The 19571-nt window shown below is 60.1% G+C and overlaps 3 protein-coding genes across 6 annotated transcripts in view; 1 reads left to right on the top strand and 2 right to left on the bottom strand.

The window, feature by feature from the left end:
• CASKIN1 (CASK interacting protein 1) overlaps positions 1–8006 on the top strand; it is a 30533-nt gene extending 22527 nt beyond the window's left edge. Inside the window, 10 exon segments of the mRNA XM_061993411.1 lie at positions 511–596; positions 751–869; positions 1765–1852; positions 3456–3553; positions 3936–4046; positions 4140–4241; positions 4620–4758; positions 4835–6946; positions 7052–7448; positions 7910–8006. Of these exon segments, the coding sequence (XP_061849395.1) occupies positions 511–596; positions 751–869; positions 1765–1852; positions 3456–3553; positions 3936–4046; positions 4140–4241; positions 4620–4758; positions 4835–6946; positions 7052–7448; positions 7910–8006 (3349 nt within the window).
• The window catches only part of MLST8 (MTOR associated protein, LST8 homolog), a 69756-nt gene that overhangs the window by 38691 nt on the left and 11494 nt on the right, over positions 1–19571 (bottom strand). The window lies entirely within an intron of this gene.
• Positions 10458–19571, bottom strand: part of TRAF7 (TNF receptor associated factor 7) — a 35728-nt gene continuing 26614 nt past the window's right edge. For all 4 annotated transcript variants that reach the window (XM_061992127.1, XM_061992129.1, XM_061992128.1 and 1 more), the window contains 12 exons: positions 18874–19091; positions 18207–18280; positions 17141–17189; positions 16491–16618; positions 15315–15397; positions 14882–14921; positions 14383–14499; positions 13180–13302; positions 12020–12139; positions 11696–11827; positions 11362–11481; positions 10458–11134 (listed from right to left, as the gene is read on the bottom strand). In XM_061992127.1, coding sequence (XP_061848111.1) covers positions 11120–11134; positions 11362–11481; positions 11696–11827; positions 12020–12139; positions 13180–13302; positions 14383–14499; positions 14882–14921; positions 15315–15397; positions 16491–16618; positions 17141–17189; positions 18207–18280; positions 18874–19091 — 1219 coding nt within the window. In that variant the 3' untranslated portion in view covers positions 10458–11119. The remainder of the gene's footprint in view (positions 11135–11361; positions 11482–11695; positions 11828–12019; positions 12140–13179; positions 13303–14382; positions 14500–14881; positions 14922–15314; positions 15398–16490; positions 16619–17140; positions 17190–18206; positions 18281–18873; positions 19092–19571) is intronic.

Here is a 19571-nt window from a genome sequence, read left to right as displayed (position 1 = left end):
GCAGGGGGTTCAGCACCCAGTGTCTGCCCCACATGGCCCCCGTGTCCTTTCCTAGATGGGTGCAGGCAGCCGCAGGGGCATGGCCAGTGCTGTCTAGACCAGGTGACAGTGGGGTGAGGACTGAGGGGTGAGGACCCTGGTCCCCACTGCTCAAGTTTGCCTGGCTCCCTTTGCTCCCCTGCACCAGGTCCTGCCCCCATCCTGCTCCACACAGGGACCACACAGTCCCTGTCCCTGCTAGGGCTGAACTGGGCACTGGGACACCCCCCACGGTGGCAGGGACAGGGTCTCAGGGCTGATCATTGTCACCCCAGTGTCCCTGGGACAGCACTGGCACCCCTGGCCACACGGCCGGCACCCCCACACCACCGCTGTGAGGTTTTCCCTGGGTGCAGCAGTGCTGGGCTCGTGCCGTGCCACAGCGATGCGAGCCCAAGGGCACGGAGCCACGCTCGCCTGACAGCTGCTCTCTCTGCTCTGCCACCAAGGGACCCGCGGGGCCGACATGAGCCCGTCCCACCTCTCACCATCGCAGGGCGGATCAGCTGCGCCGGCTCCCATGGAGGAGATCTGGGTGCTGCGGAAACCCTTTGCAGGTATGGCAGACGTGCTGCTGGGCCCTGCCCAGTCCCCGGGGAGGGGACATGCCAGGACGTGGCAGCAGCTCCAGTGGGGCATGGCTGCTCTGTGGCTTCCTCTGGCCTGGCCGAGGGGCTCGGTGGCCTGACAGCGTCCTCTCTCTGTGCGCAGGTGGCGACCGCAGCAGCCTGGGCAGCACGGGCAGCGTGGCCTCTGCCCGCAGCTCAGGGAGCGGGCAGAGCGCGGGCAGCGGGGCGCACGCCCTGCATGCTGGCTCTGAAGGCGTCAAGGTAAGGCGAGCCCCGAGGCAGCTGTGCCAGGCCTGTGGGACCGCGTGGCTCCAAATCCTGGCACCGGGCCCTGGGGCTGGTGTTTGCTGCCTTGGCAGCTGCCCCCGGTCGCTGCTGGGATCGAAGCTCAACCGGGTGCTGTGAGATGGGCACTGAATGTGCCACAGCCACATGTGTCACTGACGGTGGCCACCAGCGTGTTCCCTCCGGGCTGGCCCCTGGCACAACGTCCTGCTGGGCTGCAGGGCAGGCAGGGGCTGTCCACGGGTGCTGTGTCCTGAGTGGCAGAGTGGCAGTGCCTGCACTGTGTGCTGCACTGCACGCTGCGTGCTGCCAGCGACACGCTGCCCACTGCAGCTCTGCCCTGCACAGAGCAGCCGACTGCCCGTGCCTGCCAGCCCACAGCCCACTGCATGCTTGTCGCTGGCCGTGTGTTGCCCCTCTGCTCACAGGTCATTCCATCCCCAGGCCAAGGCACCCACGAGCCGCTCTCCCCGGCAACCCCCCTGCCTTCCTCCTGAGCAGGCCGTGCACCGGGGTCCACACACCCCTGAGCCAGGCACCGTGCTGCCGTCTGGGGAGGCTGTGGATTGCCGGGGGAAGTCCTGCAGCCTGTGCCAGCAGCATCGAGCTGGATTCAGGGTGTTGCAGCACCGTGGGCTCCCACTGCCTGCCAGGCACCATCTGTGCCGCTCCCGCTCTCCCCGCTGCAGCCCATATCCCAAATCTGCTGCCCCCCTCCCTGTCCACCCTCGCCCGAGCTGGTGGCAGGGCGACCACCGCGGCACCCGTGACACCGACGGCACCCACGGCACCCACGGCACTCGCGGCACGCGCCCACCGCCCGCCCGCCTCACTCCTGCCTGCTCTCCCCCCTTCCCGGGGTGTTTTTCAGCTGCTGGCAACGGTCCTTTCCCAGAAGGCTTCTGCGCAAGAGTGTGCCGTGGGCGATGGGCCGGCCAAGGCGCAGGACATCGCCGCAGGTGCGTGCCGCCGGCCGCCTGGCTGCCGGGAGCAGGAGGAGCCCTGGCCCTGCCGCGGGCGAGCCGTGGATCCAGGGATCTGTCTTTTCTTTTATTATTGCCGCGGCACCCGTCGCCAGAAGAAAAACGTGTGGGTAAAAAATGACTCTCTCGCCTTTCGGCTGCTGCCAGGCCTTCTCCTGCCTCGGTTAGTGGGGGCCCCGGGGGGGAAGGGGGGCGGCGTGGGCGGGCGGCAGCGCTCCTCCCCGGCCCCTTCCCTTCCCTGGCCCCCGACGGAGCCCCAGTTGGGGTGTCCTCCCCCACCACCTCCATCATCATCGTCACCATCACCGCCGGCCGGGGGGGTTCCGGAGAGGGCTCCCTGGCAGCCGGGAGCCTGGCCACGCTGCGGGGGTGCCCACGCCGTGGGGGAGGCACGTGCTGGGGGGGACAGACGGGAGATGCACAGGCAAGGAGGATGCACACATGAGGGAGGAATGCGGGGTGGGGGAATGCCCAGACTGGGGAGATGGAGACGCAGGGGGCTGGAAACCTGAGGAGGGGGAAATGCACACATTAGGGGGAGATGCACTCACTGAGGCGGGGGATGCACACATTGCTGGGGGGAGGGGGTGGGGGGTGGGGTAAGCACATGTAAGTGGGCTGCAGACATGAGGGAGATGCACACGGCAGAGGGCTGCACATGTGAGGAGGATGCCCACGCAAGCAGGATACGGATGCCAGAAGGATACACACACACACACACACACACACACACGCACAGAGGGAGGGGGAGATGCACAACACACACACGGAGAAGAGGATGAGAAATTTCTGGGCAACCCACATCACCCCTGGGGCTGGTGAAGGCACCAGTGCGAGGTGGGGGGCACCGTGGGGCTGCCTGAGTGCCCATGTGGGAGTCCTGAGGGACAAAGCAGCACATGCCAGCATGCTTTGCCCAGCGAGGCCCCTTGCTGCAGGGCTCAGCAGGTGTATGGTCCCAGGTTGGTGGCATGGCTGGAGAAGTGGGGACAGAGGTCTTGGGTAGCAGGACCCTCCTGGCTGCTGCCCAGGGAAGATGGGGAAACCCACTCCAGAGGAGGGTCCAGCTGGGTCAGTCTGCTCGGGGCAGCACTGGATAGAGGGCAGTGCAGCATCCTGGTCTCTAGCTGGGCTAGGGGCTCGCCTGGCTCTGGGTGCGTGGGCAAGGGCAGCAGCATGGGCTGCCTCAGCAGTGCCAGGGCCCCTGGGAGCTGTGTGCACCGTGGCGCTAGTGGTCATGCAGACACAGCCCTTGCTGTGAGCCTTGCTGTGAGCCTTGCTGTGAGCCCCATGCCTGTGTGGCCAGGCTCACCAGGATTAAGTGATAGGGGCTGCAACCCAACAGCAGTGCTCAGGCACAGTGCCCCACAGCACCCCTGCTTGTCCCAGGGGATCAGATCTTGTGTCCAGGGCACGCAAGGGTGCCTGGGGCTGCTGTGTTGGGGCAGATGCTGCTGTCCCATGCCTGCTCTGATCCTGCCAACCCAGGGCTGTGGCTGTGGCTGTGGCATCCCATGTTGCTTGGCTGGAGCCCGGGGGCAGGTGGCCCCAGCCCCGCTGACCACTGCCTCTCCGGCAGGTTCGTCGCGGTCGCAGAGCGTGGCCAGCTCCCCGTATGCCCCCCAGCCCCCCGCCGAGCCCCAGCTGAAGAAGATGGAGCCGCCATCAGAGGGGAAGGTGAGCAGGGAGCACTGGGGTGGCGTGGGGAGCGCGGTGATGGGCCAGCACAGGCACAGCCAGGCAGAGGGGCTGCCCCCCTGCACCCGTAGCTGCGGATGCCTTGGCAGCCCTGCGATGCAGGCACTGAGGCTGGCGTGGCTGTGGGTGCTGGCCACCACGGCAGTGCCCGTGGGATGCCATGCCGTGCTGTGAGCCAGCGGTGTGAGTCATCCCTCCGCTGCTGGCCCTCCCAGCTCCACGGCACCAGCCCCCCGTGCAACATGTGTGCCAGGGGCGTCCCTGCCCGCACGGGGATGAGTGTGGGGACAGCCCGGGGGACATGGGCAGTAGGTGCCTGTCCCCAGAGCTGCCCCGAGCCAGGCCATCCCTCTTGCCCCAGAGCTCAGAGGCCGTGTACCAGTGGCTCTGTAAGTTCCAGCTGCAGCTCTATGCGCCCAACTTCCTCAATGCTGGCTACGACATCACCACCATTAGCCGGATGACGCCGGAGGTGAGGCCGCGGGGCTGCCGTGGCTGGCTGGTGCCATGGGGAGGGAGGCACTGCTGATGTGGGGTGGTACTGACCCCCTGCTCTCTGCCCCAGGACCTCACGGCCATTGGTGTCACCAAGCCAGGGCACAGGAAGAAGATCGCCTCTGAGATCAACAACCTGAACATCCCTGAGTGGCTGCCAGAGTACAAACCGGTAAGGGCCATGTGGCCAGGGACACCGAGGCCACGTCCAGGAAGGGGATGGCGCGAGGGGTGAGGATGGGAGCTGGGTCGCCACTGTCAGATGATTCCCACATCCCACAGTCCTGGAGCCTGACCATCAGGCTGGTGCCAGCTGTCACACAGGTGTGACAACGTGTCCCCTGACAGCCCTCCTGCCCCATCGGCTGGCACAGTGAGGGGCTTCCCATGGGAATGGAGCTGGGTATGGCCCTGAGTGCTTATGGAGCACAGGGACCGAGTGGAGACAAGGGGGGTGCCTTGCGGCTGTCCCCTAGCCGGATGGGATCACCTGCACAGCCAGATCCTGCTGCAGCTGGTGCTGAGCCATGCCCGTGCCTGTTCTCTCCAGGCCAACCTGGCGCTGTGGCTCTCCATGATCGGCCTGTCCCAGTACTACAAAGTGCTGGTGGAGAACGGCTATGAGAACATCGACTTCATCACCGACATCACGTGGGAGGACCTGCAGGAGATCGGCATTACCAAGCTGGGTAAGGTCGCGTGCCTCGGCACTGGCTGCGGCAGCTCAGCCCTCAGCAGGGTGCTGATGCCCCGTGCCATCCCCAGGCCACCAGAAGAAGCTGATGCTGGCGGTGAAGAAGCTGGCGGAGCTGCAGCGTGCTGAGCTGGGCAAGTATGAGCCGGGCACGCTGAAGAGAAAGGCAGCGGCGGCGGCGTGCCCCGAGGTGCTGGCCATCGAGTCCCCCCCGCCGGAGCCACCCGAGTGCCAGTCGCCTAAGATGACCACCTTCCAGGACAGCGAGCTCAGCAGTGAGCTGCAGGTGGCCATGACGGGCGAAGGCCCTGAGGAGGCCCCCGAGAAGGTGGTGAACCCCGCAGCCCCGGGCTATCGCTCGCCTCCAGGGCTGGGCGGCCGCGCCAGGCAGATGAGCAGCTCGCAGGAGCTGCTGGGGGATGGCCCGCGGGCTCCCCCCACCTCTGCCATCTCCAAGAGCCAGGAGTACCTGGCAGAGGGGGCTGTGGAGGGTCCCCCTGCGCCACCCAAGGAGAGCCGCCCGGCCCGGCACGGTCACCCTGTCAAGCGTGCCAGCGTGCCACCAGTGCCCAGCAAGCCCCGGCAGCCCTTCCAGCCCTCCGCCGGGCAGCTGACGCCTCCGCAGACCCCCGGCAAGCCGCGGCCACCCTCCCCGCAGGGCCCACCGGTGCCCCACGCCACCGCCAAGGTGAAGCCCACTCCACAGCTGCTGCCTCCTAGCGAGCGTCCCGCATCGCCCCGCTCCCTGCCCCAGTCGCCCACCCACCGTGGCTTTGCCTACGTCCTGCCGCAGCCCACCGAGGGTGAGGGCGCGCCCCCGGGGGTGCCCGTCCTGCCTGTCTCGGTGCCAGTGCTGTGCCTGCCGCCAGCAGGTGAGGGCGAGGAGGAGCCGGGGAGGCCGAAGAAGCGGGCGCACAGCCTGAACCGCTACGCCGCCTCTGACAGCGAGCAGGAGCGGGATGAGCTGCTGGTGCCGGACGCAGGGCCCTACGCCACTGTCCAGCGGCGCGTGGGCCGCAGCCACTCTGTGCGGGCACCTGCCGGCGGCGACAAGAACGTCAACCGCAGCCAGTCCTTTGCCGTCCGTCCCAAGAAGAAGGGGCCCCCACCGCCTCCCCCCAAACGCTCCAGCTCGGCCATCTCCAGCGCCGGCATGGCCGAGGACTTCCCCAAGGAGGGTGAGGGCGAGGCGGCTGCCGGGCCGCCTGCCGCTGAGGGGGAGAGCCGCCGGGAGCAACGGCGTGCCAGCGACCTGGGCGGCAGCGTGGACACGGGCAGCGCTGGCAGCGTGCGCAGCATCGCGGCCATGCTGGAGATGTCCTCCATCGGCGGCGGCGCCCGGGCACTGGCGCTGCAGAAGCCACACGCGGCTGCTGGGCCAGGGCCGGCCAAGGCTCCTGAGGGCTACTACCTGCAGCCGGGGGCCCCTCCGGGCAGCCCTGACCGAGCACGTGTGGCCACTGTCCTGGCCACCGTCAAGCACAAGGAGGCCATCGGGCTGGACGGGGAGGTGGTGAACCGGCGTCGGACCATCAGCGGCCCCGTCACGGGGCTGGTGGCGGCTGCCCGCCGCGAGCGCGCTGACAGTGTGCGGTCGGAAGCGGGTGCCGAGGGCCCCGGTGAGCGGCTGCGGGTCGACCGCGGTGGCTCGCCAGACAACATCCCCTTCGCCGAGGAGGGCAACCTCACCATCAAGCAGCGGCCGCGGCCCCTGGGGCCGGCCCGGGGAGAGGCGAGCGAGGGGCTTTCCCCAGCACACCGCCACGGAGACCTGGCCAAGGTGGAGGCCAGTGCCACGCTCAAGCGGCGGATCCGGGCGCGGCAGAGCCAGCAGGATGGCGTCCGCTTCGTCCTCACCGAGTCAGACACTGTCAAGCGCCGGCCCAAGACCAAGGACAAGGAGCCGGCGCTGGAGCCGGCCCCCCTCACCGTCTACCAGAATGGCACCGGCACCGTGAAGCGGCGGCCGGCCTCCGAGCTGAGCGGGGCTGAGCTGCCCCCCACCCCGCCGCCCACCGCCCGCCCTGACGGCCCCGACTACACCCCACCACCCGCTGAGCCCAAGAAGCCCTTCAAGCCGCCAGTGTCCCCCAAGCCCGTGCTGACGCAGCTGCCCCAGAAGGTGCCTGGGCCGCCGGTGCCTGTTCCTAAAAAGGTGCCCATCCCAAGCCCTGGAAGCCCAGGTAGGTACCATGTCAGCCCCCACCTGGACAGTAGCACCCCGGTACAAATGCTGGGGTTCCCGGCCAGCCCCACTGCCCTTCTGCCCCTCTCCCTTCTCTCTGCAGAGGTGAAGCGGGGCCACGGCACTCCGCCCCCAGTGTCCCCCAAGCCCACGCCACCCCCCACAGCACCCAAGCCCCCCAAGCCTCACGCCGCCATCCAGTCAGTGAGCGCCAGCTCCACGCCAGCCCCGTCTCCTGCCCGGCAGCTGGGTGCCACCGCCGCCAAGCCCTCCAGCACGCCGCCCTCGCTCTGCTCCAGCCCCGCCAAGCCCCTCTCGCCCGGCGCACAGCCCCAGCAGGTGCCGGTGAAGCCGCCGCGCTCCGCCATCGCTGGCCCCTCCGTTGACACCGCCGGCCCTGAGCTGGCACAGCAGAAGCTGGAGGAGACAAGCGCATCCCTGGCCGCTGCGCTGCAGGCTGTGGAGGAGAAGATCAAACAGGAGGACAGTCAGGCGGCAGAGTAAGCAGGCGTGGGGCTGTGGGTGGCCGGGGGTCCCGGGCAGGGTGTGGGGCTGCTCTGTGCTACTGAGCTGTGTGGGGATGGAGGTTGAGAGGCCATGGGCATTGTGGCAGGGTGTCTGCGGGGCTGTGCTGGGGGTGATACAGTGCTGGAGCATCACAGGGCCCTGGCTGGAGCCATGCTGGGGAGGTGACGCTGGTGGACGCTGTGCCAGAGCGGCACCGGGAGGGGACCTGGGCAGGCAGGTACACTGAGGTTGCATTGGAGAGGTGACAGTGGGGACACTGAGACAGCATGGTGGGACTGCCCCCAGCTGTGCAGTGGCACTGGCAGAGGTGAACCTGGGGAACGCGGTGCCGAGCACCGCAGGGCACAGCGGGGCAGGAGGACCCTGGGCAGAGGGGACCGTGCGGTGGCACTGTCCCACGCGAGGCACTGACCTGTCCCCACCACTTGCCCAGCTCGGCCGTGGAGTCAAAGAGCACCGTGAGCATCCTGGATGACATCGGCAGCATGTTTGATGACCTGGCCGACCAGCTGGACGCCATGCTGGAGTGAGGGGTGCCAGGGCCCCGCGAACCTCAGGGCTTACGTGGGCACAAGGGCACAACGATCCACGACTCCCCCGGCCCCGCCGCCCGAACCCCCGGCCCTTTTGTACAGCCGTCCCCTCCCAGACATCCCGTCCCTCGGGGTTTGCACAAAGAAGATACCTCAGGATTGTGCTCACGGACTCGGCGCCGGCTCCAGCAGGACTCCCTTTCGCAGAAGCAAAAAATAACAACAGAAGAAACAAAGCAACACGCCCCGGACCCAAACGGGCCCTGCCGGCTGCCGGGGCTCGGGGGGGTTCCCTCAGCCTATCTGTCCGGTGGCCGCCGCCGTCGGGCCCGTGCCCTGCTGGCCCCGGTGCTGCGGGTGACCGCGGCCCGAATGTAGCACAAGCCCTGCCCGGCGGCTCCGTCAGCAACGGTGCCGCGTGTCGCCGACGGCGTTGGCTGCTGGCGGGTCCGGGTGGGCAAACGCACTTGGGTTTCTTTTCTCCTTTTTCTTTTGTTTAATTTTCCTTTTCAATTTTAGCTTCTTCTTCCGTCGTCGTTCGCTGGGGGCGGGCAGGGCGCGGGCAGGGCACGGGGCTGGGGCTGCCCCGCGCAGGGATGCTGCCTGTGGGGCGCGGGGGCCCGGCCCCGGGGCTCCTCCCTTCGTTGGGGGGATTCGCCTCGTGCCTGGGAAGGGGGTTTTGTTTGCGTGGGTTGCAAACTGAGGAGCAAAGGCCCCGTTTCGGGGCCCTTGGCGGCGTGGGCCGGGGGCAGTGGGACGTGCCCCTGCCCAGCCCCGGCCCCTCCCTGCTGAGGGAGAGAAGAGTGCTAAGCTATAAAGAAGTATTAATTTATTGGAGGGGGGAAAAGAAAAGAGAGAAAAAGATATAAAGCAGATTTCCCCCCACCCCCAAGATAATAATAATAAAAAACTTTAACAAATATATATTTAAAAGATTTTAAAAAAATATTAGCAATTATATATAAAGCAGTTTAAAAAGAAATCAAGAGAAAACTGGATTTTAGCTTGAGAAAAACTATTAGATTATACTAAGCTGTGTGTCTTGTGGCAAACTCATTCTATGAGTAGCACAATATTTACCTTTTCTCTGGGTGGAAGGTACGTGCGAGCAGTTCTGTTCGGGTCTTGCCGTTGGGATTCAGTGTCGCGTCTTTCTTTTTACACCGTTAAGAACTCAAAGGATGTGCCTTGTTTTCTGGAGGATTGTTTGGTTTCTTTTCTGTTCATTCGTATACCGGAGGCGTTTTGTTTCTTTTTGGATTTTTTTTTTGGAGTGTCTTCAGGTTTTTCCTTGGGTTTCGTCCCTGTTCCTTGGCGTTTGGTGGGTGTGCGTGTGGGTGTGCGTGGTGGGTGTGCACGCGGGGTGCGCGTGCTGCTGTATATTCGTGTGCAAACAGGAGTTGAGGTCTGGTTCAGTCGCTTGAGTCCTGATGAATGCAACTTTTAGGTTTTTCTTTTTCTTTTTTTTGCTTGTGATTCTGAAACAAAAGTGTTGCTGTTCCTTTTCTTTTCTGGAGATGTATGGAGCGGTCTCTCCCTCCGCCTTCCTCTCCCTCCTCCCGCTGTCCCCCTTTCCCCTTCTCTCTCGCTCTTCCCCCGCCCCCCCGTCTCGCCCGTTGTGGTCGCTGATCCAGATGTGTTTGGCACAACTTTGAAATTTCTTTTAAAAAACAAACAAAACCAACCAAAAAAAAAGACTTTAAAAATTAAAAAATAATGAAAAAAAAAAAAAAATCACCCGCCTGAAAATATCTGTTGAAAGGAAAAAATATGTATCTACAAAAAAAAGAGAAATCCATACAGTTCTACATGATGGATATATACATATATATATTTTTTATGATTAAGTTATGGACTCTGTATCGTATCCCATCTGTCAAGCTATGCATCTTGGTGCTTCTCCCTGCTCTTCTGTGCTTAGATTTCACCTCTACTCGTCTTATTCTTCCTATTCTGAATAGTAGGTGGCTCGTGGTGCTGTGAAGAAGTTTGCTCCTATACAAAGTCTGGCAACAAATATTTAAAGAAAAATAATAAAAAAAAATACCCCCCCCGTGCCGGGCTGCCACCGCTCTTTGTGTCCAAACGGCACCGGGGAGGGTGGGCACAGAGGGTGCCCGGTGCTGCGGGTCCTCGCCGCGTGGCCGTGTCTTGCCGGGTGCCTCTGCCGGGCCGGTGTGCTGGGGGGTGTGTGGCAACCTGGCTGCCTGGGAACTGCTCTCCCCCTCGTGGTGCCCAGCCCCTGCGCCCTGTTTCTCGCCGTGGGGGCCACGGTCGTGCTCATCCCACCAGCGTGGCCGCTGTGGCTCTGGGTGCAGGCTGGTCGTGGGGGCTGCTGCGGGGCCAGTGGCGGTTGCCGGCCCCTGTCCCGAGCCGGCAATAACTCAGGCTGGCCAGGAACAATGCTTTCCACTTTTATTGTCAATGAAGAAATAATCAAATCTATATTACAATCTTAAAAACAGTAGAAAATGTGAGTAGAAATGCAACAGAGACATTTGTCTTTAATGTGGAGACCATTATTACAGGGTGGTGAACAATGGGCTTGTGTTATCTGAGAACTAGCTGTGGCGTAAAAATCGTACCTGGCTACTCAAGAAGACACCTCTTCCCAGAGGGATCAGCCCGACATCTTGGCAGTAAAATTAAATACAAGAGACAGAAAGGGGTGGGGGTCCCAGCCCGAGGCGAGGCCTAACCCTCGGTCCTGCCATTTACAAGGGGAGCAGCTGCTCGGTGTCACCACCCCCATCGTGACTGGCTGAACCCTTCAGTCCCATCACTGGCCAAGGGGGCCTGGCCTTGCCCCGCTCCCAGCGGATGCTCCTGGGCTGGGGGGACGCAGGCAGAGCCGGGCACCCTGAGGAGCGGGGGGCACCGGAGCGGCTTCCTCTGCATCTCCGCAGCGGGCAGAGCTGAGGGGCAGCCGGCGTGTGCGGGGCCGTCCCTTCCCCGGCGGGGCCGTGCGGGTGGGGGCGGCCGCGGGGCAGCAGCGGGCAGTGGTCGGTGCGGAGGGGCTGCGGCGGGGCTCCTGGAGCGGTGTCGGTCGCTCCGCAGGCCCGCGGAGGGAGGAGTCTGGTCTGTCCACGTGCAGGACCCACGCGGCGCACTCAGCACGTCCAGACCTGCCGAGGAGAGACAAAGGGGACCGTGGCAGGGACCGTTCTCAGTGGCCTCGTGGAGCTTCCCTTTAGGCTTCCAGCATCCACAACACCCTCTGCCAGGAGTTAAACCTCCCACCCATTGAGAACCATCCCCTTGCTTGTTTGAAGACAGCTCCTAACTCATTTAATGCCCTAGTTCCAGCGCTGAAAGAGATCAAACCATCAAGGAGAAGCCTGAGGAAACCAACCTTTACAGTGCTGTCCACGGCACCAGAGAAGAGGCGGCCCCTGGAGACGGCGAGGGCAGTGACGCTGCCCTGGTGTCGCAGCAGCGTCTGGGTGCAGATCATGTTGTCCATGCTCCACACCTGCGGGCACAGCGGGAGGGTGAGCCACGCGAGCACACGGGGCTCGGGCACACCTGGAGAGTGCCACAGCGTTCGAGCCACGTGCCAACAACGAAACGGGAGGCCACGTGAAATGCAGGGGTGAGGATCCCTGACCCCAGTCTCCCTCAAGGCTGTCCCTGCTTCACAGCAGTGCTCAATGCTCAGAGGCAGCTGCACAGCCCTGGAGACGTACCCTGAGAGACCGGTCATAGGACGCACTGAAGACTTTGGTTTGATCTGGCGTGGAGATGACGGCGAGGGCATAGACCGTACCCACGTGCCCAGTGAGCGTGCGGACTTGCTCCTTTGTCTCTATATCCCAGACCTGTGGGTGTAGAGCAGGGCTCAGAGGTTGCACTGGGCTGCAGGCCACCGCCTCGTCCTCCGAGCAGTGTGCCCACCTCCACGCACACCTCTGGGCTGCACCCGTGCAGGTGCACACAGAACCTGGCACCCATCTCCTCCCCCTCTCCCTCAGGCTCAGGCCAACCAGTGTGCCAGACCCTGTAGCCCTTACGTGGATGAGGTTCTCGTAGGTGCCACACACTATGTGGTGGTTTGTCACGGCGATGGAGTAGACGCTGCCTCCCGACGTCTGCAGCACGTGCACACACTCCAAGTTGCGGATATCCCAGATCTGAAAGAGACACCGGAGCAAAGGCAGGATGAGGCCTTAGCATGGACCCTTCTCCAGGAGGGAGCTCCCTTGAAGCTGTTCTCTGGCCAGGCTCCATGGGGCTTCAGGTTACATCTTTACCACAAGAATCCCAGAATGGTTAGGGTTGGAAGGGACCTCTAGAGATCATCCAGCCCAACTCTCTGCTAAAGCAGGTTCTCCTTGACCAGGTCACACAGGAATGTGTCCAGATAGGCTTGGAAACCTCCAGAGAAGGAGACTCCACACCCTCCCTGGGCAGCCTGTGCCAGGGCTCTGTCACCTTCACAGCAATGAAATTTTGCCTTAAGTGGAACTTTTTGTGTTCCAGCTTGTGTCCATTACCCCTAGTCCTGCTGCTGGGCACTACAGAAAAAAAGTGTCGCCCCATCCTCCTGACATCACCCTTTAGGTACTTCTAAGTATTATTTAAGGACAAATCTGTATGTCTTGGAACGTTGAGTGCTGACAGACTTAGCTGCCCTGCTTTGGACATCCAGGCTGGAAAAGTTGTGCACACTGTACATGCATGTGCAATGCACACACATGCACAGATGTGCACACACAACCCAGACTTTGAGAGCACTAAAACCAGATGCAGACAAATGAATCAGGATTAAGTAACACCGAGGAGTTCAAATTCTCATGTGTCACCCAGATGCTGAGATGAACTATTCATCAAAGCCCAAGCCAACACAGATAAGGGCACTTTAGAAACCACGCACAGATTTGTGGTAACTGCAGCTAGACAGTGACCTCCCCCCTTATCAGCAGGACTGATAAGGCTGTGGCAGCCACAGAGGCATCACGAGGCTGTTTTACCTCCATGAGCATCCCCAGCAGCCAGGCAACCGTGGGCCTGCCAGGGTGCCACTGGCACAGTAACATCCAGCAAGGCTGTGGCAGTGCTCCCACCTCCTGGCAGCTACCTTCTGTCCTGCTCTCCCACCCCATGCTGCAGAACACAGACAGAGGCAGCGGGAGAGCCGATGGCTGCTCTTTGCCACAGGTCTCGGGCTCACCTTGATTGTTTGGTAGGATCCACTGTAGAGATAGTTCTGAGAAGCCACCAGTGCTCGCACCCAGTGGTTGAGACCCGTCAGCTCCTTCTTCAGCTTGAGCTCGGTACCTACAATGTCCCAGACCTGCGGAAAGCAGAAACACACACACACAAGTTCAAAGGAGGCTCTCAGTGGGCTGGGGTCAGCCTCCAGCAGGGGAGCCAGGTGCTGCCCACCTCTGCCCCACCAGCCCACAGCCCAGGACCTGGCACTGTTCTCCTGCCCAGGAGGACCTGCCTGAACCCACTGACTTGCAGATAAACCACACAACAGCTACACTGAGCAAGTGTGTTCCCTGACGGCCCTTGGGCTGGCTTGGAGTCTGCGTGAGCCCTGGCAGAGACTCTTCTCATGGGCTTGAAAAGCCTAACCCAAACCTACAGTAAAGAACTGCTCTGGGCTTCCACTCCCAGCCCCTCCCCACAAAGCTCTATTCCCATAGCTCCTGGAAACCAGAGCCAAACGCCCCAGCACCCAAAGACTGACTGATCCCCTCCCCGCCTCTCTGAGTAGCTCTAGGGCCTCCTCAGCTCATCTGGCACAGAGTGGCTGGGGACAACAAAAACAGAAGGCCTCAAGTTCTCCTGAAACACTCCAGGCCCCAGATAAGAAAAGAGCATGTGCCCTCTTACAGATGGACAGTCCCATAAGCTGTCTCGCCAGGAGCTGGAAGCAGAATCAAGGGAAGCTAGCCAAGGCTTTAAAGGGCAACTTGCAAAGCTGTTCCCTGCTTTCTGCATGCTTTTAGGTAAAGAATGCAGATTCGAGATCCTTTGGGTTGCAAAACAGGCAGCCTGAATCCCCAGCCAATTCTGTACCCCAGAGACAGCTCCCAATGAGTAGGTCCGTCGGGGACCGAAGGACACATGTGCTCAGCAACTGCCAAGACGTTTCACCTGCAGACTCAGGCTTAGAGTTAGAAGAAACAAGTGTTTTTTGCAGCCAGGCCCCAGAACATCTTTGATTTCAACATAGAACAGGGGGTAAACCTCAGCAGCGCAGGCTGCTCTGCGTAGCTGTGCTTCTCTGTGTGGCTCAGGAGAGCACAGCAACAAGGTCACCTAGAGCCCCAAATGCCACTTTATTCCTGTTTGGATGCTGCTGCCTGACAGTTTGTACCACTGGTCCCCAACCAGACTGAGAGAAACCACCCCAGAACTCTACCTTGATGGCTTTGAGAGAGCCACTGAACAGCATGTTGTGTGAAGAGACCAAAGTGCAAACAGGATTGTCATGTGCTCGGATCGTGTTCACTTTTTGCAGGTTTTGAATATCCCAGACCTGCAAAGGAGAAGAAGAGCACCCATGAGGGGCAGGGGCAGGTCCCCTGTGCTATAGCCCTTCCTCTTTGCCTCTGGAGGCAGGCAGTCACACACAGGCAATTGCAGCAGCAGGACAGGTAGCTGGAGGAGCCGCTGGCCTGGCCTGATGAGGACTGACCCACTTGGGCTCAGAGCACCAGCCGCCTGCTCCCTAGGCCTGCAGGACACCCCACACTCAACCCCCAGTCTCGTGGCTGGTGGCAGTGGGCAGAACACAGCACCAGTCGGCAAAGACCCTTCTACAAACCAAGGATGCAGGGCCCTGCCCTGTCCTAGCCTAGGGCCAGCCCCTACATGTCCCATCCCAAGTGCTGAGCGGAGCAGGGGGCCTGGGTACTCACAATAATGGTGCAGTCAGCAGAGCCGCTGTACAGCTTGTTCCTGTAATGTCACCAGAAAACAAAAGGAGGTCAGCGAGGGAGAGCAACGCGGGCAGGGTCCCAGCTCGTTCCCAGGCACCGTGCTGGGTGAGGAGCTGCAGTCCCACAGCCTCACTGGGCCAAGACTAAACACTCCAACCCCAGGAGTGGAGGCTGGGTCTCATGGGGAGGCCAGGCTGGACTGGCCCTTTGAGCAGGAGGCCAGGCACCCCACTGGCGAGCAGGGAGGGAAACCAGGACAGCAGGGCACACGCTTGGTCGGTTTTTAAAGAGCAAAGAGGCAAGATGTGCTTCTCATGCACAATCTTGGCACATGCAGAACCACAGACAAGCTCAGGAGCCCCAGTGCTCTCCCCCCTCTCCCCTGCTGGGGTAGGTGTCCCTCTCCACTCACCCCTGGATGCAGAGAGCCAGTACAATTCCATCGTGACCTTCCAAGGTCTTTTGGCACTTGTATGTGGTACAGGTATCCCACACCTAACAGGAAACACAAGTCAGCAGAGGGTCACATGCCAGCAGACAGAGCAGCTGGGGACCCGGGCAGGATGTCAGCAAAGCCACAAAAGCACCGACATGAGGAAACAGGCTGTCACCTGAGCACCTGCCTGCCAGGCTCCCAGGCACAGATAAGCTTGTCTAGGAAAGGAAATTCACTGCAAAGGGTCAGGCTGAAGTTAACAAGCTGACACTGAACAGCAGCAGGCGTCAGCCCTGACCAGCTCTGCCTTTCACAGCCCAGACCAACAAAACACATCAAACCAGAGAAGCAGCTCTCGGGTTCCTGCTTTAGCAATTCACACCGATCCCAGGGCTCTGATGGCACAGCACAGCCTCCTCTGCCCCTGCAAAGGTGCTCCCCACTGAGCACACGTCACTCTTAAGAGAGGGGACAGGGGAATGTGGTGCCCAGAGCTGCTGGGACAGGAGAGAAAGCTGTTTTCTTTCACTAAAGTACAGCAATGTCCACGTCCTTCCACACAGCCCTTGCTGTTGCTCAAAGGAAGGAAAGCAAAGCCCTGCTCCTGTTGGGTTAGTTGGGGCAGGACACGTGGCTTCCCAGCCTGGCCAGCAGCCACCACAGCCACGGCCGTGGCACTGCCAATGGTTAGTGAGGTTGCACTGGAGCAGTGCTGTCAGCTTGAGTTACTGAAAACAGCACAAAGCAAAACAAACAGGCCATAAGATGGAAAAAGGACACATGTGATCAGGGACATTTATTTTTTTTTGTCCTGAGATGACTTTTTATATCAAGGGAAAATAAAATCAGAGGCTGAAATAGGCTTGAATGCCCTAAACACCATATAAAGCAAACCTGGCAGCAGCAGGAATGACTCTCTAACCAGGGCTTTGCAAAAATCACTGCTGTCTCTTGGCTTCTCCATCACATAACATTTCATCACAGGGAATTCTGCCCAACTATCATTGCAAAGAATCACTTCAGATCCATTTGGAGAATCTTTGGGAAGTGACATTCCCTCCCCTCCCCAACCCCAAAACTGCAGCTCAGCTTCTGTCCCACCTGAGGCACATCTTCAAATACAGAAGACAGGCAGCAGAGGCAAGCTCTTACCTTAATGGTTTTGTCTGAAGAGCCACTGAAGAGCAAGTCTCCTATGGAGTAAACGCACAAACACCAGACAGGGCCCTGGTGTCCCACAAAGGTCCCCTTGCACTTGAAGATCTGCTGAGGGTCATAGGCTACAGAAACAAAAGGGCAGGTGAGAGGTGGGAGAATGGTGCTGCACCTCACATCATGCTGAGCACAGAGGGGACAGAGTTCCCTGTGCTGACCTGGCTGGTCCTCCTTGCTCTCCATGTTGTTGCAGGCCAGAAGGAATCGTGAGACCCTCCCCAGTCTGGCTGGAAGTTCTCATGTCCCACCCTTACAGATCAACAACTTAGCATTGCTTTGAGGCCCAGGACTCCTCTCCCCAATGCAGCTCCCAGGTTGAATGTAGGGAAGCCAGAGATGCAGAGAGGTCACTTGACATCTGCCCCTAGCAGCTAACAGCCCCACAGCACTGGCGGTTCTCCTTCAGCCAGTGCCTCTGGCAAACTCTCCCACAAGTATTTATTCCGGCAGCAGCAGTGACCCTGGGAACAAATTCCTGCTGCTCCCAGACACAACCATTAATTTGCATATCTGTGACCCCTGATAGGGCTCACTGGGCCATCAACACAAAACCAGCCAGAGAGGATGGAAACCACATGCATACTCACAGCCAAGGATGCCCATGTTGAGCCGAGCATTAATGTGAGAGAGTTCATCCTGAAAAACAGAACAAGCTGTATGAGCTGCAGAGCCATCAGGACCAGCCTGTCCTCCTGGGCATGGCTTTAACACTGTCTCCTTCCACTGCTAAAGCCACTCTTGCCTTTGGACAGGTCTTGACTCCCTGTGAAGGCCCTCCCTCAGCAGATGACTCCTGCTCTGATGTCTCCTGGTCTAAGACTATGCATACATCTCTCATTCTCCTCTCTCCAGAGACTACAGGTCTCTGACAGCATCTCAGACCCACACTAAACTCTTCAGTACACAAGCAGGCACAGAAATACCTTTCAGAATACACTGTCCTTGCTCTGCCATTCACCAGACTGCTAAAATAATCAGATCAGTTATGGGGACTGCTGCTCAGCTGGGCTCTTGAAGCCCACCTCGGTGGAGATGAATTAGAAGGTCTCTGCAGTCTCTTCACGGCCCGGTCCCTACTGTGTCCATGGGGACCTTCTTCATCAGTTTGCTTAGGTAAAGCAGGGTGAACTCCTCCTGAAAACTAGGGAGGAATATCTACCCAACAACAGGGCTCCAATAATGTCCAAAACCATGATACAGCTCTCACTCTCCGCATGTTAGCAGGGATCTGCTTATCTTCCCGCTCTCTCTGCAGGCAGGGACAAGGGTTTAATGTTCCTGCCTAGTATGAGGAGTGCAGGAGTGCGTGGGCTTTGAAGCAGAGGGCTTTCTCCTGACTGCAGGGTCCTTTCCTCTGTTAACACATTTACAGAGCAGCAACAGGCTCAGAAAACAGGCAGAAGAAACAGTTAAAATGGCAGCCCAGATACAGTGACCAGCATGTGCTCACTGAGCTGCCTTTAACTCAGCCAACGGAAAACCTTCATGCAGACCCCAGCTGCAGCAAAAGCAAACCACACCTGGGCTGAGCAGAGGCAGCACACAGCAGGGAACCACACAGCCTCCCCCTCTGCAGGAGGAGCCTCACTAGTGGCAGACGCTGCTAACTGCAGGCAAGCCCTGCTCCGCCCCGGGGCCCAGCCCCCTGCTCACGTTCAGCATCGAGGCGTCCCTGCGGAACTCCATCAGGTCCTCGCTCAGCTTGCTCTGGTTCTCGTCCAGCACGTCTAGGAGAGACAGAGAGGCCCAGTGTCACTGCAGGGCCAGAGACAGCATCTGGGGGGAATGGGCAGAGGACATCTCCACTGCTGCCACCGACCCTCTTGACAAGGAGGGAGGGGAACACACTGCTGCGATCAGCAGGGAAAAGCAGGAGGGCGGCTGCTACTCAAATGCAAATTGTATTTGGATGATGAAGACCTGGCAAATTTCATAAGCAAGACAAGGCTGGACACAGCAAAGGTGCCCACCAACCATGCTTGCTCGAGGATGACTGCACTGTTGGCTATTGGACTGGCTGATTTTTATAGGGGTGTGTGCCCATGGACTGCACAGGAAAATGTCAGAGGAGAAAGATGGCAGCTGCCTGCAGACATTTCTAGGACTTGCCATGTGACCAGTGACCACAGGATTAAGTCCCATCGTGTTTTGGCAGTAGAGAAGTCGATGGAAACCCTATTTGTTGCTCTGCAATGGAATATCTGAACCTCCTGAAACTGCTCAGGGCCAGTTTTAAACATGGAAAGAATCCTGTAATGGATCATCCTAACAAAGGGCTGCTTACAGCTCTCACCACAGAGCTCATCCAGTGCAGACTCACCAAACTTAAGCTCCAGGTTCTTTTCCAGCTGGTCAATTTTCTCTGAGAGCTTCCCCAGCATGGAGCGCAGGAAGGCAATTTCCTGGTCCTTCTGGGCCATTGCCACCTGCATCTCGTGGAAGCGATCGTCTGTCTGCTGCAGGAACTCCTTCAGACCCTCGAACTTGCAGGTCTCCAAGTGGGTCTCGTAAGTGTCTTGATTTCCAATGAATGTACACCTACAAGGGGAAGGCAGGCATTGGCTGGAGCAGGGCTCACTGGACACCTCCTTGTTCAACTGGCTCCTCAGAGGGAGCTGTGAGGCATCTGTGGGTCCCTGGCTGTTCTGCTCCAGCTAGGAGCAGTGGTGCTGTGGTTGACCATCCTGCTGGGTGCAGGCAACTGCAGGGCAACAGAGAGGCCGAGCAGCTCCCATTCTTCTAGTGTTGACTCCAAACTGAACTATCTGCCTGTCTGTCTAGGCAGTGGCAAGGAAAAGGAGATCTTGGGCAAGAGACAGAATGTGGTGTCAGTCCGTGTGCTCATCAAGAGCCCAATGTAAGAGCCATCAAAACGCATGGAAAAATCATCTGACGTCAGCAGATGCTGTCTGGGGCTTGCAGCATGGCAGGGAGTCAGAGCTGCTCTGCCAGGACTTGCCTTGCTCTGCCTCTGGCAGGACATCTCTGCCTGCACCAGTAACCACAGCTGTGCATCCT

Source organism: Colius striatus, chromosome 3 (genome assembly GCF_028858725.1).
Source record: "Colius striatus isolate bColStr4 chromosome 3, bColStr4.1.hap1, whole genome shotgun sequence".
In the NCBI taxonomy this organism is placed as follows: Eukaryota; Metazoa; Chordata; class Aves; order Coliiformes; family Coliidae; genus Colius; species Colius striatus.
Note: the sequence above shows the minus strand (reverse complement) of the source record. Positions and strands in the feature narration are given on the sequence as shown.